The sequence below is a fragment of the Gymnoscopelus microlampas genome (genome assembly GCF_963454915.1).
Source record: "Gymnoscopelus microlampas genome assembly, chromosome: 8".
Taxonomy (NCBI): Eukaryota; Metazoa; Chordata; class Actinopteri; order Myctophiformes; family Myctophidae; genus Gymnoscopelus; species Gymnoscopelus microlampas.
In genome coordinates, this window is record NC_139945.1 from 50,758,047 (window position 1) to 50,775,071 (window position 17,025).

The 17,025-nt window shown below is 43.7% G+C and overlaps 1 protein-coding gene across 1 annotated transcript in view; it reads right to left on the reverse strand.

Moving 5' to 3' along the window:
* The window catches only part of dscaml1 (Down syndrome cell adhesion molecule like 1), a 154,894-nt gene that overhangs the window by 6,064 nt on the left and 131,805 nt on the right, over nt 1-17,025 (reverse strand). Inside the window, 13 exon segments of the mRNA XM_084063850.1 lie at nt 378-686; nt 1,101-1,295; nt 2,026-2,178; nt 2,343-2,461; nt 2,773-2,803; nt 3,001-3,156; nt 3,707-3,865; nt 4,832-4,960; nt 5,246-5,434; nt 8,037-8,135; nt 8,604-8,767; nt 10,915-11,032; nt 12,378-12,531. Coding sequence (XP_083919976.1) covers nt 378-686; nt 1,101-1,295; nt 2,026-2,178; nt 2,343-2,461; nt 2,773-2,803; nt 3,001-3,156; nt 3,707-3,865; nt 4,832-4,960; nt 5,246-5,434; nt 8,037-8,135; nt 8,604-8,767; nt 10,915-11,032; nt 12,378-12,531 — 1,975 coding nt within the window.

Genomic DNA, 17,025 nt, shown 5'->3' on the forward strand with positions numbered 1-17,025 from the left:
TTGTTGACTATAGATTTAATGACATTTACTCTGATCTCGCACTTGTAATTCGCTTTGGATAAGACCATCTGCTAAATGGCTAAATTGTACATCAGGAAGACTGATATGGGCTCACAATACTAATCTCCCCACAAGATATTTTGCTGTGCATTTGTGGATCTCAGGGTAAACACAGCACTGAGAAGTTATCAGTCGAGAGCATCCGTTTTCTACCCTCAACCTAGAGGCCTTTATCACTTTAAAGAAAAAAAGAAAAAGGCTTCCATAACACAATGAGAACAAAATACATGAGGTTCCAAGTTGAAAACAAAAATAAAGAAAACAAATATGATATGATATGATATGATATGATATGGTATTATTGTACAACCACTCACTCTTGGCGCGGTGTGGGATGGGCACAGCTACATTCTTGCCACGGTCGTAATCCTGGGGTTTTGGTGGCGAGGCGGTGAACCGGCAGATACCAGGCTCCGAGGGCGTGCTCATGGAGGTCATGCTGTCTGCATTGTCATTGGTGCCCGTGGTCATCTGGTCAGACGAGCTGTCGGAGATGAAGCACTCTGTGATCTCGAACTTGGCGTGCTGCAGGTGCTCCTCGAGCTTGGCGTGTTCGTACGCCCGGGCCAGCTCTTCGTAGGTGGACGAAGCGCTCTCTGTTGATACCATGCTGTTACGACCCTTATCTACGGAGACAAGGAAAGTAGGTTGAAATAGGGTACGAAGATTTTATCCAGCTTTCAAGGAATACGCTAGAGAAGACAGAGTGACATTTTCTTGCTTTTAAAAATCGTCATCTCTTGATCAGCATTAAATGGATAGTTCACCCCCAAAATGGAAATATTTTTTGTTTTGGTCGCATTCCAAAGCTAATCATTTCATGACCGGCAGCGGTTCCGCTATGAGACACAAAGAGTCTCCTTTGTGTCTCCTACCGGAACCGCTGCCTACCGGTCCGCTGGTCGTCACATTATTGGCTTAGCAATGCGACAAAAACTATGGGGAGTCTCCCTGGGGTGACTAATCGATAGGAAAACAAGATTGTTTTGGGTGAACTATCCCTTTAATGGCTTAAAGTGTCACTCTATCCAGATGCCAACCTGTGTCCTGTGAGAGGCTGGCGCTATAGCTATCGCTCTCTGTGACAGTGATTCCATGCTGGGAGCCCACTGTGCGCCAGTCTGAGGTGAGGGTGCGGGCTGGTGTGGACGCCTGGCACTTGGTGAGGGTCCACTGGCTGGAATAGCGGTTTCTCGTGCTGTGGGCCGACTTCACACTCTTCCTCGACACGGGATCTGGAGCAGGAAAGTGAGACCAATAATTCCTGGCTGTGCGATGTAAAGGCATTGTGTTAATTTTTAATTCTATGTTGATGAATAGGCTCTATGCACAGCAGCCATATTATCACTTCCTTCACAGGTGTTACCAATGATGTAGACCTGTAGACCCACTGGTGTAACAGAGTGTTTCCAGTGGGCCAACATGCACAATATCAGCACCCTGACTCTGTTTGACCAGAATGGAACAGAGCCTTCATTAGTATCATTGGTAACACCTGTGAATGTCTTCATAATATGGCTGCTGTGAATAGAGCCTATTGAAAACATAGGACCACATTGGAACAACAAGTCCCCAGGACTTTTTTGTGTTATCCTTTTAGCCTTAATGTCTTACTGTACCACATGCTGTACATTTCTGACTAACAAAGTATTCAATCAATCAATCCATCAACCAATCAATGAAAGTGCAAATAGGAAGACCAGGTGAATTTGTGGCTCTTCTTAACCACTTAAACCCTATAATGCTTTGTTGACCAGAGTCCCCCAGAGGTCTACAGTATACTAGCCCCCCTCTACATCAAATCTCCCTCTACACCAAATCTCTTCACCGAAAATAGCTCATCTACAGACTCACGTGAATTTCAGCTTATTTCAACCTGGATCTCTATTTGTTTTTCTTTTCCGTGTCTATCATTTATGCTCAAAATATAAAAAATAAAAAAATGAACAGAGAAAGCAGACTCACTGGTTCCTGGTCTGATGTCTGACATGTCGATCAAAGGACCAGTGTTCTGGATCAAGGCAGGGTGGTGGACAGAAACACCAGTGCAGAAGCTCTGAGGGTTCCCTGTTTGGTTGAACTCTGTGTCTGTAACGGGTATGGTGGCTTTGTCTTCACCTAGAAGGAATGGTCCAAACATCGGCAACATGATCCACACACATCACCAATATGCTGGGCCATGTCTCTTTATGACTGCAGATAGCATCTACATGCATTGCAGCACAACGCCATGTGCGCACAGTCACGACATCTCACACACACACACACACACACACACTAACCAATTTGCTTGATGCCTTCTTTGTCCTCAATGAGCAGCTGGACTCTGGGGATGTCGATGTGCAACCGTGGGCCCTGAGGAGGACCCTTTACTGGAGTGTCAAAGCTCCGGTTGTTCTTACTGTTCAGAGCGCACGCACGCACGCACGCACGCACGCACGCACGCACGCACGCACGCACACACACACACACACACACACACACACACACACACACACACACACACACACACACACACACACACACACACACACACACACACACACACACACACACACACACACACACACAGATGCATTTCATGTTTCCCACTAAGTACAACAGTGTATTTTGTAGTGTTTTTCTTTCATTGTTTCTTTTTTTTAATGCTCAATTATGTCAGGTCACTTTCATTTAATTGTATTAATTAAAAATATGACTTAATAGTTTTACCTGATCAGCATCTCAGCCAGGCTTTTGGCATCTAGACAGGGCAAATATTTGATGAAGAGAGAGAGAAAAAAAAACATGCTTTACTATACAAAAAGCCAATTCTTACTTAAATATTACAAAATAAAGGTTCACAAAATCATTCTAGAGTAACTTTGAAAACTTTTTCTTGTTTTCTCATTCCTTATCAGAACCCGCCTTCCTCTCCTCTCGTTTGTTTTTCTTCCTCACCTCTCAGTCTCTTGAGCCTTTTTTCTTTGCGTTTCTTGCGGATGATGAAGAGGAGGGCGACACCCAGAGTCACCAGGATGACGGGACAGCCAATAGAAAACAGCTTCTTCACGTCATCATTCTTCTCCAGGGGCGACTTGATTGGTGGGATGGTACCTGTGTACACGCCATAGAACAACAGGTCTAACTCACTTCCACTATGTGCAAACTGCTGGATATATGCTATCTAAAGGAACACTCCATTTTCAAATGTGTGGAGCATTCTTTTAAATTCCCCCTACAAGTATGTAATCACTGCTATGATTCATATTTTGTTTGACATACCACATACAAGTTTTTTTGGGGGCTGGAAGTCCTCATTGAGAAATTATGGATCTATTAATATTCAAATATGTAAATATCACAGACCTCACTGCTAAGTGGGTTCAGGTTTCAGTGAATGGCTAATTTGCATATTGACCCCTGATAGGTTTGTGGGGTTGGTGACAACTCTCAGATTTGGAGGAATTATAGAGAAGCTCCCCGCCAGAATGTTAAAATGGTGCTCTGGTGGCAAGTTCTGCACATCTGTAGTAGTGTTAACTGTAGGAGAAAAACATGTTTTTGGGTGGAGGGGGACTTTGACGCTACACAGTAAAACCCCAGGGTTAAATTAACACTCAGGACCATAAGACAGTATCTGTTCCGTGTAGCCGTCTATACTCACTGCCATCGTAATCCAGTGTAGCAAACTGAGAGCTCTGATTTCCACAGCCAGCGCTGTTACAAGCCTTCATCTTCAACTCATACCAGGTGGCCTCGCGCAGCTCCGCCAGGAACACGTCTGTGGTGGCGTTGGTACGCACACTTTGCCATGCCCACGTACCTGGATGGGGTACATAACATACCACCAGTGTTGAAGAGGCTTCCCAAAACGTAGCTGGTTGTGGCGGAAATCAAACCTAACGACCAGTGAGTTGGTCGGTCGGATGGACGGACGGTTCTCGAGATAGGTGTCGGGAACTACAGACGGACGTACAGACGTCCAGAGATTTTGCCACAGGATTTATTGTAAGATTATTATTATTATGTATTTTTCTTCCTAGTATACAATAACACAAAGTGTGTCCATCAATTACAATTTACAATTTGCAATAGGCTCTATGCACAGCAGCCATTTTGGAGAAAAATTGGGCCTCTTCTGACTTCCTTCACAGGTGTTACCAATGATAATGAAGGCTCTGTTCCATTCTGGTCAAACAGAGTCAGGGTGCTGATGTTGTGCATGTTGGCTCACTAGAAATACTAGTGGGTCTCAAAGTGTGGTCCAGGGACCCTCATGGTTCCTTGAGAGGGTGTAACTCTGAGAGTGTACAAATGGAACCAAATGGACCCGGGAGGGTCCATTTGGTTCCATTTGTACACTCTCAGAGTTATGGGGGTCCTTGAAATTAAAACGTTTGAGAACCACTGTGCTACACTAAATGGAACAGAGCCTTCATTAGTGTCATTGGTAACACCTGTGAAGCAAGCAAGGAAGGGGCGCAATTTCTGTCCAATATGGCTGCTGTGCATAGAGCCTATTTAGGCATTCAGCAGCTCTTAATCCAGAGTGATTCACAGTAAGCGAGGTAATACATCAAATGCATAGAAATAGTCATCTAGGATCATAGGTAAACCTTAACCAAGAACCTATCATCAGTCTAAACAGTATAACATCAAAAAAGATCAATAATATGTACATACTGTACAAACTATACACACTATAGGATGCCAGGTCCACAAATGACCTGGCATCTGTCTACATAACATGCCAAGAAGTAGTAAACCGTAAGCGCAGAAGTGAACCAACCTTTAGGTCTGAACTCCAGAGTGACAACGCTGATAGGGCAGCCACCGCTGGCCCAGCCCTGCAGGTTGAGTCGGGCATGGCTGGAGTTGATGTGAGTGAACACCGGCTGGTCCTTGTTGAACTGCGGTTCTGCACAGGTAGACAGAGGAACACCACTGTGTCTGCATGTGTGTTTCTTCGTGTGTCTCAGACAGGCAATCACCACATATCTTGCTATTAAGAACACGTTTCTCTCTATTCATATCCTTTTCTTGAGTGCTGTGGTTTTCATGTCAAGGACCCCCAAATGGATACATGTTAGTCGGCGGACCCCTGTTTTTTTTTTTAATGGACCATGGATCCCAATGGAATACAATTTTATCTCTGAGACCTCAATCTACATCTACAGTATTTAGAGTACTGTACATGTCTTACCTCGTCCATGGGTTTTGGCTTCGATGATCTCGCTGATGCGTCCGGCACCCACGCTGTTTTTGGCGGCCAGTTTGACCTTGTACCAGGTGCCACAACGCAGATTGTCCAGTTTGAATGATCGCTCGGTAGAACTGATGAACACATCCCTCCACTCCTCTGTATTGTCCACAGAATACTGCAGCACAAAACCTGCACACACGCACACATACATAAATTCAATGTTTAAGCTCATAAACTCCATATGAACAACACGTCTGTCGTGCTTTCTGTATAGCCTGATTAATGCACCGTTGTACAGTACATGTTTTCAACAGGACAAAAATTTAAACTCTGCCTTTCGCTCCTCTACTCACCACCAGATGGTGATGTGGAGCTGTGTTTTTCCTCACTATAACTACAGGCCCAGATGGGAGGTCGAGTTGGCTGTTCTTTATCTATGCCGCCATTAGTTACCCACAAACCCCCAGACTGGGATGGCGCTGACTGAGCATCTATGCAAATGAGGGTGTGCAATATGGTGACTGTTTTCATAATCAGCTGCCTTGGATAGCGAGCTCTGTTGAGGTCTTTTCACCCACACTCAGAAACCCTCTTTCACTGTCTGTCTGTCTGTCTGTCTGTCTGTCTGTCTGTCTGTCTGTCTGTCTGTCTGTCTGTCTGTTTGTTTGTTATCTTTCTCTCACTCCCTTTATTATATCTCGCTTTCTTTCCTCTCCCTCTCTCTCTAACAGATGGCACAATAAAGGCTGAAACTTAAGCAGGGTGAAACTGCCAAAGACCCAGCAAGGTTAGTTTACATTGTTTGTCTCTGTTTCTCTTTCTGTCTATTTGAGATAAACGTTGTTATAATAGTGTATCTGCACAGGAAGACAGTCTTTGAGTGGACGTTTGCACAAAGCAGAATATTATGGAATGGAACAAAGGAGAACAAAACCCAGCGGACGGGACATCAATGTCAAGCTATCGACAGAAAAAACACATACATAAAAGTCCCACTTTCAAATGATACTCGAGCAGCACCAAAACAAATACTTGCTGCACTGTGTCTGCATTATTGGAGATTAATTGTTTTGAAGAATACAAATAATAATTTGTTGTCGGAAGATGAAGAGAATGGTCTCACAAAGAAATGTTTGTGTGACATTTCCTCATCTCGATATGCCTCTGCACTTCTGCTTCAGGAAGAATGGGCTGCAGAGGTCCTACTGCAGTACTAATGCAGTACTAATACTGATGCTTCCTGTACTAGTACTTCATGCGTTAGTACGTACTACAGCAATGCCTACAACTGAGTGTACAGATGGCCTCAGATTCAGAATGATACACAGGAGACACAGTAAGCTCAATCTATACTCACACAATGGTGTCTCTTGCCGAACATAATCTTAAATCTAGCTTGAAGATCAGTTATTTTCAGCAAGTGACGCCGTCATGCGACGGAGTATATATTAGGCAATAGACTGCAGACAAAGAATGACAAGGAGTCTGAGAAAACATGACACGAACAGGGGTCGTTACACACATACAAAAAAAAACTGCACACAACTGGCTGTGAATGTGTACACAGATAAGTGTGATCGCTCGCATGCACGGACGCACGCACGCACGCACGTCGCACGCACACACGCACACACACACAAATCACCAACAATGAGATAATCAAGTTGACAGATAGTTAACTAGGACACAAAAACAGCGGAACAATGGTCAATAACCTGAGAGATGAGTACGCAGATGCACAAAAAAACAGGTGAGGACAGACACACACGCGCACGCACACACAGACACACAGAGTGAGGATTAGACCACGACAGAGGTGGATAGCATGTTGTTATCCCAGAGAACATTACTCTTGTAGCCTAACCCCCAAATATTATATAAACCGGCAATCAGGGACAATGAGAAACTCAATAATGTTCTTTCTGCATTTTCTGGACACTGGAGGAGAAAGGACATCTGACCACTCATTGTCTCCTTAAGTCAAAATGGGGTATGTATCATTGTATATGAAGCAGACAGTACAGTACAGTAACAGCAGGACAGACAGTCAGGTGCACTAGTCTAGCGAGAACAAATCCTTGCTAAAGAATGTATATCCAAAAAACAAGAAGTATGTCCCAGGCACACATAAAACTGTTACAGGATCGAATAAATGTATTTAAATGTCTTCATCAGGGCATAGAGATATCATGTACATCCATACTGTTTAGTCTAAGGTGACCTATAGAGGGCAGTCACAAGCAAAAAAAACAATACAATATAATCTATACAGAAATTCAGAAATTCAATCAGTAAAGGAATAAAACATTATTATGTTAGGCCAAATGAAAAGAAGAACAGGAGAACAAATGGATTAAAAGATTAAAACAAATTTAAGGAAACAAGTTAAATCAATGTTCTTATTGAGGCTTGGGTAGTTCAAGGCATCAAACGGTGAATCCAAAATGTTTCTTTTTGGTTCAGTTTGTGGATCTTATCACCACCTCTTTAGTAGCCTGATATGCACAATTCCAATTTCAATTTGAACCATTTAAACCCCTAATCTTCATTGACCGGGGGCTCTATCCTTGGCCCACTCCTTTTCTTCCCTCTACACCAAATCTCTTCACCGAAAATAGACACAATTATTTTCTCAGCATGTTCGCCTATTATGACAAGAATAGGGATGGTGGGGTTCAAGTGGTTAAGCTAAGAATACATTTGATTTTGGATCTGCATACAATCTGCCATGGGGTAATCCTGATTACAGGTCCTGCTGGCATGCAGTGTTGTTCAGTGTTGCATACAGTACCTCTGATGGAGCTGCCTCCGTTGTCTCCGGGGATCCAGGCCAGGGTGATGGAGGAGGTGGAGGTAGTGGAGACAGTTAGGCGAGGCTGGTCAGGAGGGACTGGACACACACACACACACACACACACACACACACACACACACACACACACACACACACACACACACACACACACACACACACACACACACACACACACACACACACACACACACACACACACACACACACACACACACACACACACACACACAAACTGGTAACCAGTACACATCACAGAGAATTACGTCCTATGATCTGGGACGGATTTGGTCAATTTAGAATGACGTTAATTGAGCCATTTGTAATTATATTTAGCAAATCTCAATTTGAATTGACTAACGATTGAGATGGAGTGGTAGTCAAGTAGACCGTGTAATACATTGTTAAATTGAGGGTGTTAATTTAACTCTGAAAGTATTTAAAAAACGTCACTACTTAGACTTCAAGAGTTAAACTACGACTCCAGATTTGACTATGTCCAGCTTTGAGTCCTGCGTAATGCTGTTGATATTCTCTTGCTCTCACCTTGCACGAGAAGGTTCACTATGATGGTGTCAAAGCCCAGTGTATTGGTGGCCGTGCACGTGTAGTAGCCAGAATCTTCAGCTTTGACTGAACGCAGCACCAGGGTTCCGTTGGTCAGGATGAGACGCTGACCATCCTGAGACAACGGGATGGCTGTGTCCTCACTGAAATAAATAAAGAGAGAGAGAGAGAGAATCAACTTCAATCTTTCCTTTTGATACAGAACGCTACTGCTCGTGTCTTCACTGGTACCAAGGAAGTGGATCATATCACTCCGGTTCTCAGATACACACTGCTTCCTGTCTGTCAAATAACTGAATTTCAAAATGTTACTGTTGGTTTACTGTATGACAAATTGAATGGTTTAGGCCCAAAAATACATTTCTGATCTTGTGATACATCATCCAGACCTCTCAGGTTGTCTGGGACAAAATAACTCAAACTAAACGTAGAGAAGTAGCACTTAGTTTTTTATCCACCACATATCTGGAAAAAATCTGCTAACATTCTCAGTTCTTTTGCATCAAAGCTTAAGACTTTTCTGTTTGCCACTGCCTTTTACCTTTTTGGTTATTGTGCTGCACAATACAGTAACTTCATTCTGTAATTAATCTGTCATTTTTTTTAACTGTTTAATATAGTTTAATTGTATCTAAATGCCCTTTTATAATGCCTTTCTTTTGTCTTAACATCTAATGATCTTGGTGTTGCGCAAAGCACTTTGGATTGCATAGTTGTTGAAATGTGCAATACAAATAAACCTTGCCTTGTCTTAAACCGAATTTGATTTTAGCATCATTTATTTTTAGAATAAAAGCATAAAGAGTCAATGCGTGGTTCGAGGAAGTGTGAACAAATGGTGTAATGTTTCTGAAACATTTTCATGTCAAGGACCCCTACATGTATTTGGCCACAGACCCCCACCTGAGAGGATTTTGTTCCAGGCAGAAGATATAAGTTCTTAAATTATTCCACATTTTTCGCAATTTGTCTAGAATTTTCTAAATGAGCAGATCTACAAGTACTGATTGGCTATTTTTGGGGGGGCTTTTATGCCTTTATAGATAGGACAGTAGACTAACAGGAAATTGGTGAGAGAGATTGGGGAGTGACAAGCAGCGAAGGTCGTCGGGAACGGGATTCGAACCCGCAACACGCTGTCAGGCTGGCATTGCATAGGGTTAAAGTGGTCAAACTGTTCCTCATTTTGCTGGGGACCTCCGGAACCCCCTCAAGGACCCCTGGGGGTCCAGGACCCCACACTGTGCATTGATTCCGGTCTTCACGAAACCGTCCCTCTGTAATATGATCAACAAGTACAGCCTGAAGCTGTTCCACTGACACCGAGGGTGACTATGTTTGTGATTTGTACACCCACTCCATGGAAGCTGTCACAGTCACCCTGTCCACCTCCTGTGAGTAATCCTCCTCAGTGGTGTGTGGACTTCAGCATGCAGAGCCAGACAAATCTGTCTGATTCCTACCTGGGTGGTAAGAAACAGTATGGACCGCTACCGAGGTACACTGTCAATATTAATGAGGATTTATGGAATAATAATGTTTCCTCTCAAGCTATGAAACACCTTTGAGTGCAAAACGTGCCCCATATAACTGCACTGAGGACGTCCCTGGCATTGGAGTGTTTTGAGTGACCTTTAACTGCGTTCAACCTGACGTCGCTATATTGGGCATGTCATCCTATAATACATTTCTAAACCCAAAACCCCCCCAAAAAACCTGCCACTGTGTGGGACTAAACACAAAAACAACATATCAATGTCACTAACAAGACACGCCACAACGTGCAGAATTACTACGCGCAGTCTGTAGGCCACTTCATACTGCTCAGCACACATCTGCCCCCTCGCAGCATAATTAATTGCGGCCAACACAAACTCACAACATTACAGTCGGCCATGTTGTTCCTTAGCGTCATCGCCGACCACCGCCCAACGAGACCCAAGTGAGGTCAGACAACACACTCCATATTTGGGCATAGCTCCATTGGGAACATCTCCTATTATGGCTTTATATATTATAGAGACCAACAAACACAAAGCACCGCGCAGCGGATAGGGGGGAGGGGCGCGCAGCGCCCCGACCCTCTAGTTGTAGACAAAATAATTCACATATTCTAAAAATATTTACATTTCTTTTGTACAACTTTTCACAAATTTTTCGAAAATAGCAATCTACAAGTTCACAACGTGTCACAAAGCGATGAGTTGTCGGCTTGTATCTATTTTTGTGTGACACTGTTGTACAGCAAAGTATAAAAATTGGGCTTAAGTGGGTCCTGTGTGGTTCTGACCTGTCTTTGGTCCATTTGATGATGGGAGTGGCTTCTCCCACTGAGCTACAGGGCAGTCGGACCTCTTTCATCCAAGGCGTGGTCACTGTTCCCCCAAAAGACAGGATCTTAGCGGGAGCTGATAGAGGAGAGATAGAGAGGGAGCGAGAGAGAGAGAGAGCGTGTATAAGTGTACACTGTAAAATACTGTGTAGAAATGAAACCAAATGGACCCATTAGCATCCATTTGGTTCCCCCTGTACTCTCACAGAGTTGGAAAAGACTGAAGATTGTACGTGATTGGATTTAGGGCATCTTTAAGGTGATTGGCATGTTGACATTTAGCATTGCATAGCACCATGATACGTTCTTCATACACACAGGACATGCACAGTAAATGAAGTGTATGACATACGAATTAAGAGGGGTCACCTATACAAACATTTCATATTATATGTGCACAGTATAAAAACCACGCACGCACGCACGCACACACACACACACACACACACACACACACACACACACACACACACACACACACACACACACACACACACACACAGTATACAGTAGTATACAGTATTTATTAGAGAGAGAGGTTTGTTCTCAGTTACTCTCAATCTCTCTCTTTGTCTTTCTAGTGTCTCTCTCTCTCTCTAAATCTCAACATCTTAATGGTAGAGCTTAGTAATCTTGTGTTTGAGGTTGAATGAAGTATTTAGTGGGGCGGCCTGGAGCACACTGCCTTTTACAGTGCACACGCGCACACACACACACACACACACACACACACACACACACACACACACACACACACACACACACACACACTTTTTCTCTCTCTCTCTCTCTCTCTCTCTCTCTCTCTCTCTCTCTCTCTCTCTCTCTCTCTCTCTCTCTCTCTCTCTCTCTCTCTCTCTCTCTCTCTCTCTCTCTCTCTCTCTCTCTCTCTCTCTCTCTCTCTCAACAAAAATATAATAATAAAATAAAATAAAACATGAGAGAGTAGTTTAAGCTGCCCTGCACCTTGAACTTTAATATCATGATTGTGCAATATTGACTCTACATGAATTACATGATATGGACATTATAAAACGAAGACACTGGAGCAGCTTGGACAGTAGACCTCTTTCTGATGTCTCGATGCTACCGCATCTTCCTCATGATGTCATGATGGACATTACATTACTTTTATGGACTTTAATGTCATGTGCAATATTGACATATCTTGATATGAATTAGCAGTATGCGGACATTTTTACATTATTATTTTAACTGTGTGTTGTGTCTGTGTATATATTTCACTGAATGCTTGCGTAAGTTGCGTACAATGACAATAAAGGGATTCTGATTCTGAATGTCTGATTCTGATTCTCTCTCTCCCTCTCTCCCTCTCGCTCTCTCTCTCTCTCCCTCTCTCCCTTCCTCCCTCTTTCCCTCTCTCCTCCCCCCCTTTCTCTCCCTCCTGTCCCAGGACTCACCCTTGGCAGCAGGCTCCACGGTGACCTTGTCGCTGATGTTTCCGCGGCCCGCGGTGGTGACGGCCGCTGACCAGATCAGGTACTGCTGGCGGTGGTTCAGGTGGGTGATCCGGTAGAATAGCAGCTCTGGGTTGGCCTCGTACTCGCTGGGCATCTGAGTGAGCGATGAGTTATACGAGGTGAAAGGGAGAGAGGGTTAGAAAGGTGGTCCGGGGTCCTGGATGCGTGGATGGATGCTATTCTTCAGACAATTTTGGGGGGAGCACTTGTTTTGGTTCACTCAATGCTCTGCGTATGTGCAAGGCTCTACAAACAAACGCAATACTTTTTTTAATCACTTATGATGTAAAAAGAGAGAACAAGGGAACAAGGCAGGCACGTGAGGTTCGCCCGAGCGAGCCACTAGGCGAGGGAGATCGCTGATGGCCTCGTGCGAGTTAGCAAACCGTGGTGGATGAAATCCATTCACAATATCACGTGAACCAATATGCGATCTCTTCACGTGTTCAGCCAATCACAGCAAATGAAGGTAAGGGTTTCAAGATTTTGGGGCTTTGGAGTGGTATACACTCGTCTTGGATCGTGAGGGGGAGGAATCCCCCCCAGAGACAGCAGACAAAGAGATGAGACTGAGGGAGACAAGAGGAGACAGAGTCATCACTCAGTAGTAGGAATATCAAGCACAATCACACACTGATGGGGTCTATACAGGCATCAGAGGAGAGGAGAGGAGAGGAGAGGAGAAGCTCACAGGCATACTTATAGTATAGATGCAAATAGACAGTGAACACACATACACACACACACATGACCCGGAGCTGGATGTATAATTGCGGTGTTTTTAACCTAGCAATGTGGCTGCTGTCTACACACATCCCCATCACTGTCCCATACACACACACACACACACACACACACACACACACACACTCACCAAATGAGACCTTGACTTGACATTTCCAGTACCTGCAGTAGATCTGTGTGACACTGTCCTGCTCATCTGTCATCATCGTTTAGAAAACATGAAGAGAGAGGGAATCAACTAGCCTGGCACCCCCCGTTGTCTAGAATCTAGATGTTGGGCCCACTGTATTTAGCGCCCACGCGTGGGTCTTACAATGAGGTCTGGTCTGGCACATCTTACGCACAGACGTGTGCTCTGCACTAAGACCAGCGTCAAGGCAGTCTTATGGGACAGAGCAGTGACGGCACAGATATTCCTTATTATCTAGACAGTGCATTCATTTGACTAACCAATTAAAACCGGGAACGCATCTGTGAAACCACTTAAACCACTATTTTATACTTATTTTATGCTATTCAGAAATAGCAGATATACGGCTCTGTGAGTGACGCGCTATGAGCTTGTAGATATGCATTTTTTGTGAAATTTTGAACATTCGTGCAAATCTTTGAATATATATACAGTATATTTTTAAAGTGACATTTTTTAACTCAAATCTTTGCTTCTGGGGGTCCATGGAACAAAATGAGATGGGGGTCCGTGGCCAAATACATACATTTTGGGGGTCCTTGACATGGAAAAGTTTGAGAACCACTGATATTATAGCAACATAAGTGTTTGCTAGGATTTAGAAGACATTTTTAGAATCAGCCTCAGGTCTTTTAAAAAAGATATAAAGATTGGCACATATTTTTGCTAAAGATCTAAAATGACACAGATGCGTTCCCGAATTGAGGGGTAGGGTTAAGCTGCATCTGGGTAGATTCACAACGCACACACACTGATTGCAATCAATCAGAGTTTCTTGGGATCATGCTCGCTTATCGCTCCACCTATCAGATTGCTCAGACTCCTCACCTATCCGGCCTATCACTGTCGTCGTGTCGTCTGCATACTTGACAGCTCCAATGTCATCCATCATGAAGTATGCTGACGACACGACAGTGATAGGCCGGATCATCAACAATGACGAGTCTGCCTATACAAAGACATGGTGAGATTTCTGGCAGGCTGGTGCCAGGAGAACAACCTCCTCCTCAACGAGAGCACGGCCCTCTCTTCATCGATGATGTTGCAGTGGAAAGGGTCAGTGACTTCGAGTTCCTAGGTGTGCACATCGAGGAGGAGCTCAAGTGGAAAAAGTTAAAAGATGTGTCACTGCCTGGTATGGGAACTGCATCACTCGGTGCGTATAGTCAAAGCTCACCGTATCATCAAGGACAGTGACCACCCCAGCCACAACCTGTTAATCCCACTTCTACAATACGTAGCGGCCAGGCAAGGAGCTCTATACCGCAGTATCATAAACAAGACCACCAGATTTCTGAACAGCTTCCACCTGGCTACCATCAGACTGCTGAACGAGGCCTGAACATCGTCACCATCGCTGGCCTGTCACGTTGCAACACTTTACTATGGTGGACTATTTTTGACTATGTTGGATCACCACCTTCTTGTGGATTGTTCCCAGCAGAACTATTTTTCCTTGTGGATTGTTTCCTGTGAAGTTTCTGGTTTATTTGGCTACCTTCTAATATGTGGACATGTCGCTGTGCTGCTACCTTTTGCGCTCCTTTTTTTTTCTCCTTGAGCCCTCTCTTTGCCCTCCGCCTTCTTTCTCGCCTGAAAAGAAATCAATGAAATGACGGACCTTGCACGAAAACAAATTTCACCCACTGATTTACACCAGTAAACAAATAAAACAAATTCTGATCTCACCTCTCACTGAAAAGGAATTACTAGACGCGTCAGTCGCTCCCCGTGTGGAAAGACCTTTATTATTATTATTAAGGTAAAACGTTTAGCCTTGCAGCTCCACACACACCTTATGTTGTACGCCCCAAATTGAATTGGAGGTGCATTTGCCACTGACTCGGCCCCCTTGGTAAATCAAACGCACGGCGGGATGCGAGACAGTGTCAAGTGGTTCGAGGACGACTGGCATGCACGTGAGCAGAGCAGCATGCACGTATTGTACCTGTACCTGTAAAAGAACGCACTGCCGTGTGAGCTCTGCCGTGTGACTCTACCATGCACAACTCATTTAAGTAAAAACGTGTACAAACGGAACCAAAATGGACCTTTAAGCATCTGTATCTCAGAGAGTTACAAATTTGTGCACTCTCTGAGTTAAACGAACACTGGGGATTCTCACTGTGTGTGTGTGTGTGTGTGTGTGTGTGTGTGTGTGTGTGTGTGTGTGTGTGTGTGTGTGTGTGTGTGTGTGTGTGTGTGTGTGTGTGTGCGTGTGCGCGCGTGTATGCGTGTGTGCGTGTGTGCGTGTGCGTGTGTGTGTGTGTCAGCCTGCAGAGCGGTTTATTCTGGGAAAATGACATTCCAGTATTCATGTTGGTTTTCACATTTATGAGCAGGCAGGCAGTCAGGAGCATTCCAGCGGGTCTTTCCCTGTATATTATTCTATATTCATATTCCCTCTCGCTTCGCCCATTCCTCTTGTCTCACTCCGTTCTCTCTTCTCTCTGTGTTCTGTCTCCACCTCCTCCTCCATGTCTCCTAGCTGCCCTGTTCTTCCTGCCAAAACAGCATTTTCTTTTCCTCTTTTTGGCCAATTCCTCTCATCTCCATTATGTATATATACCGCACAGTATATTCCCCATACATACAAAAATGTACGAGTAGCTTGTTAATTTTCCATCATCAGTGGGTCCACTTCTTGCCATCTCTCTGTCAGTGCATCTATTATCTATTCATCACCACCATTTTGTTTCTTTTCGTCTAAATCCAGCATCCCCTCCCCTCCTTCCTCGTGTTTGTTTGTCTGTCTCATCTATACTCTGCCATTAAAGGAGTAGCTCACCCCAAAAATGACTTATTTTCTATCAATTACACACCATGAAGCCTTGAATTCATGGCGTTTTTTTTGTTTTTGTCACATTCATGAGCCAATAATTTGATGACCGGGTCATTATAGTCAGGAGACCCCGCCAGTCATAGAATTATTGGCTTATAATGGATAAAAAACAAATGAAATGGCACCATTGCATAATCCTTAAAAAATACAACATGCTTAGTTTTGACAGTTTTATTAAATTCTCCTTCATCAAATTGATTTTTAAATGTGTTAATGATCTTGCCCCAGATGTACTCTGTCCTCAGGTGAAAGGGACAGGTACTAATAGAATCACCAGGGGATCAGCGAATGGAGACCACAAGGTAGCAATGCGCAGCACCACTTTTGGTCAGTCATCTTATTCAGTGAAAGGGATACACTTGTGGAATGCCCTACCAACTGAAATAAAAAAACTAACTGATCTCAAAATATTTAATGAAAAGGTTAAATACTGGCTGAAATCAAACCAAAGCTGTGAACACTAATGTTAGGCACGTTTTTAAACGTAAATGTCACTGCTTCATGAATGTAATTTGGGAATGTTATTGTTATTGTACTTGTTTAGAGCTTCATGCATGTGCTTTTTGTAACAGAATTTTTAGGTAGATATTTAAATTTGTATAGAAAGGTCTAACCAGGGACTGGGGTCGCAAATTAGCCTTGGCTATAAACCCCTTGTACAATTGCAACGGTTTCATGTTTTTATAACTGATTCATTGTTTTTTGTATTGTCCCTGTCAAATAAACATATAAATAAAAATAAAAATAAATAAGAATGCGACAAAAACAAAAAAATCTTCATGAATTCAAGGCCTCGTGGGGTGTGTAATTAA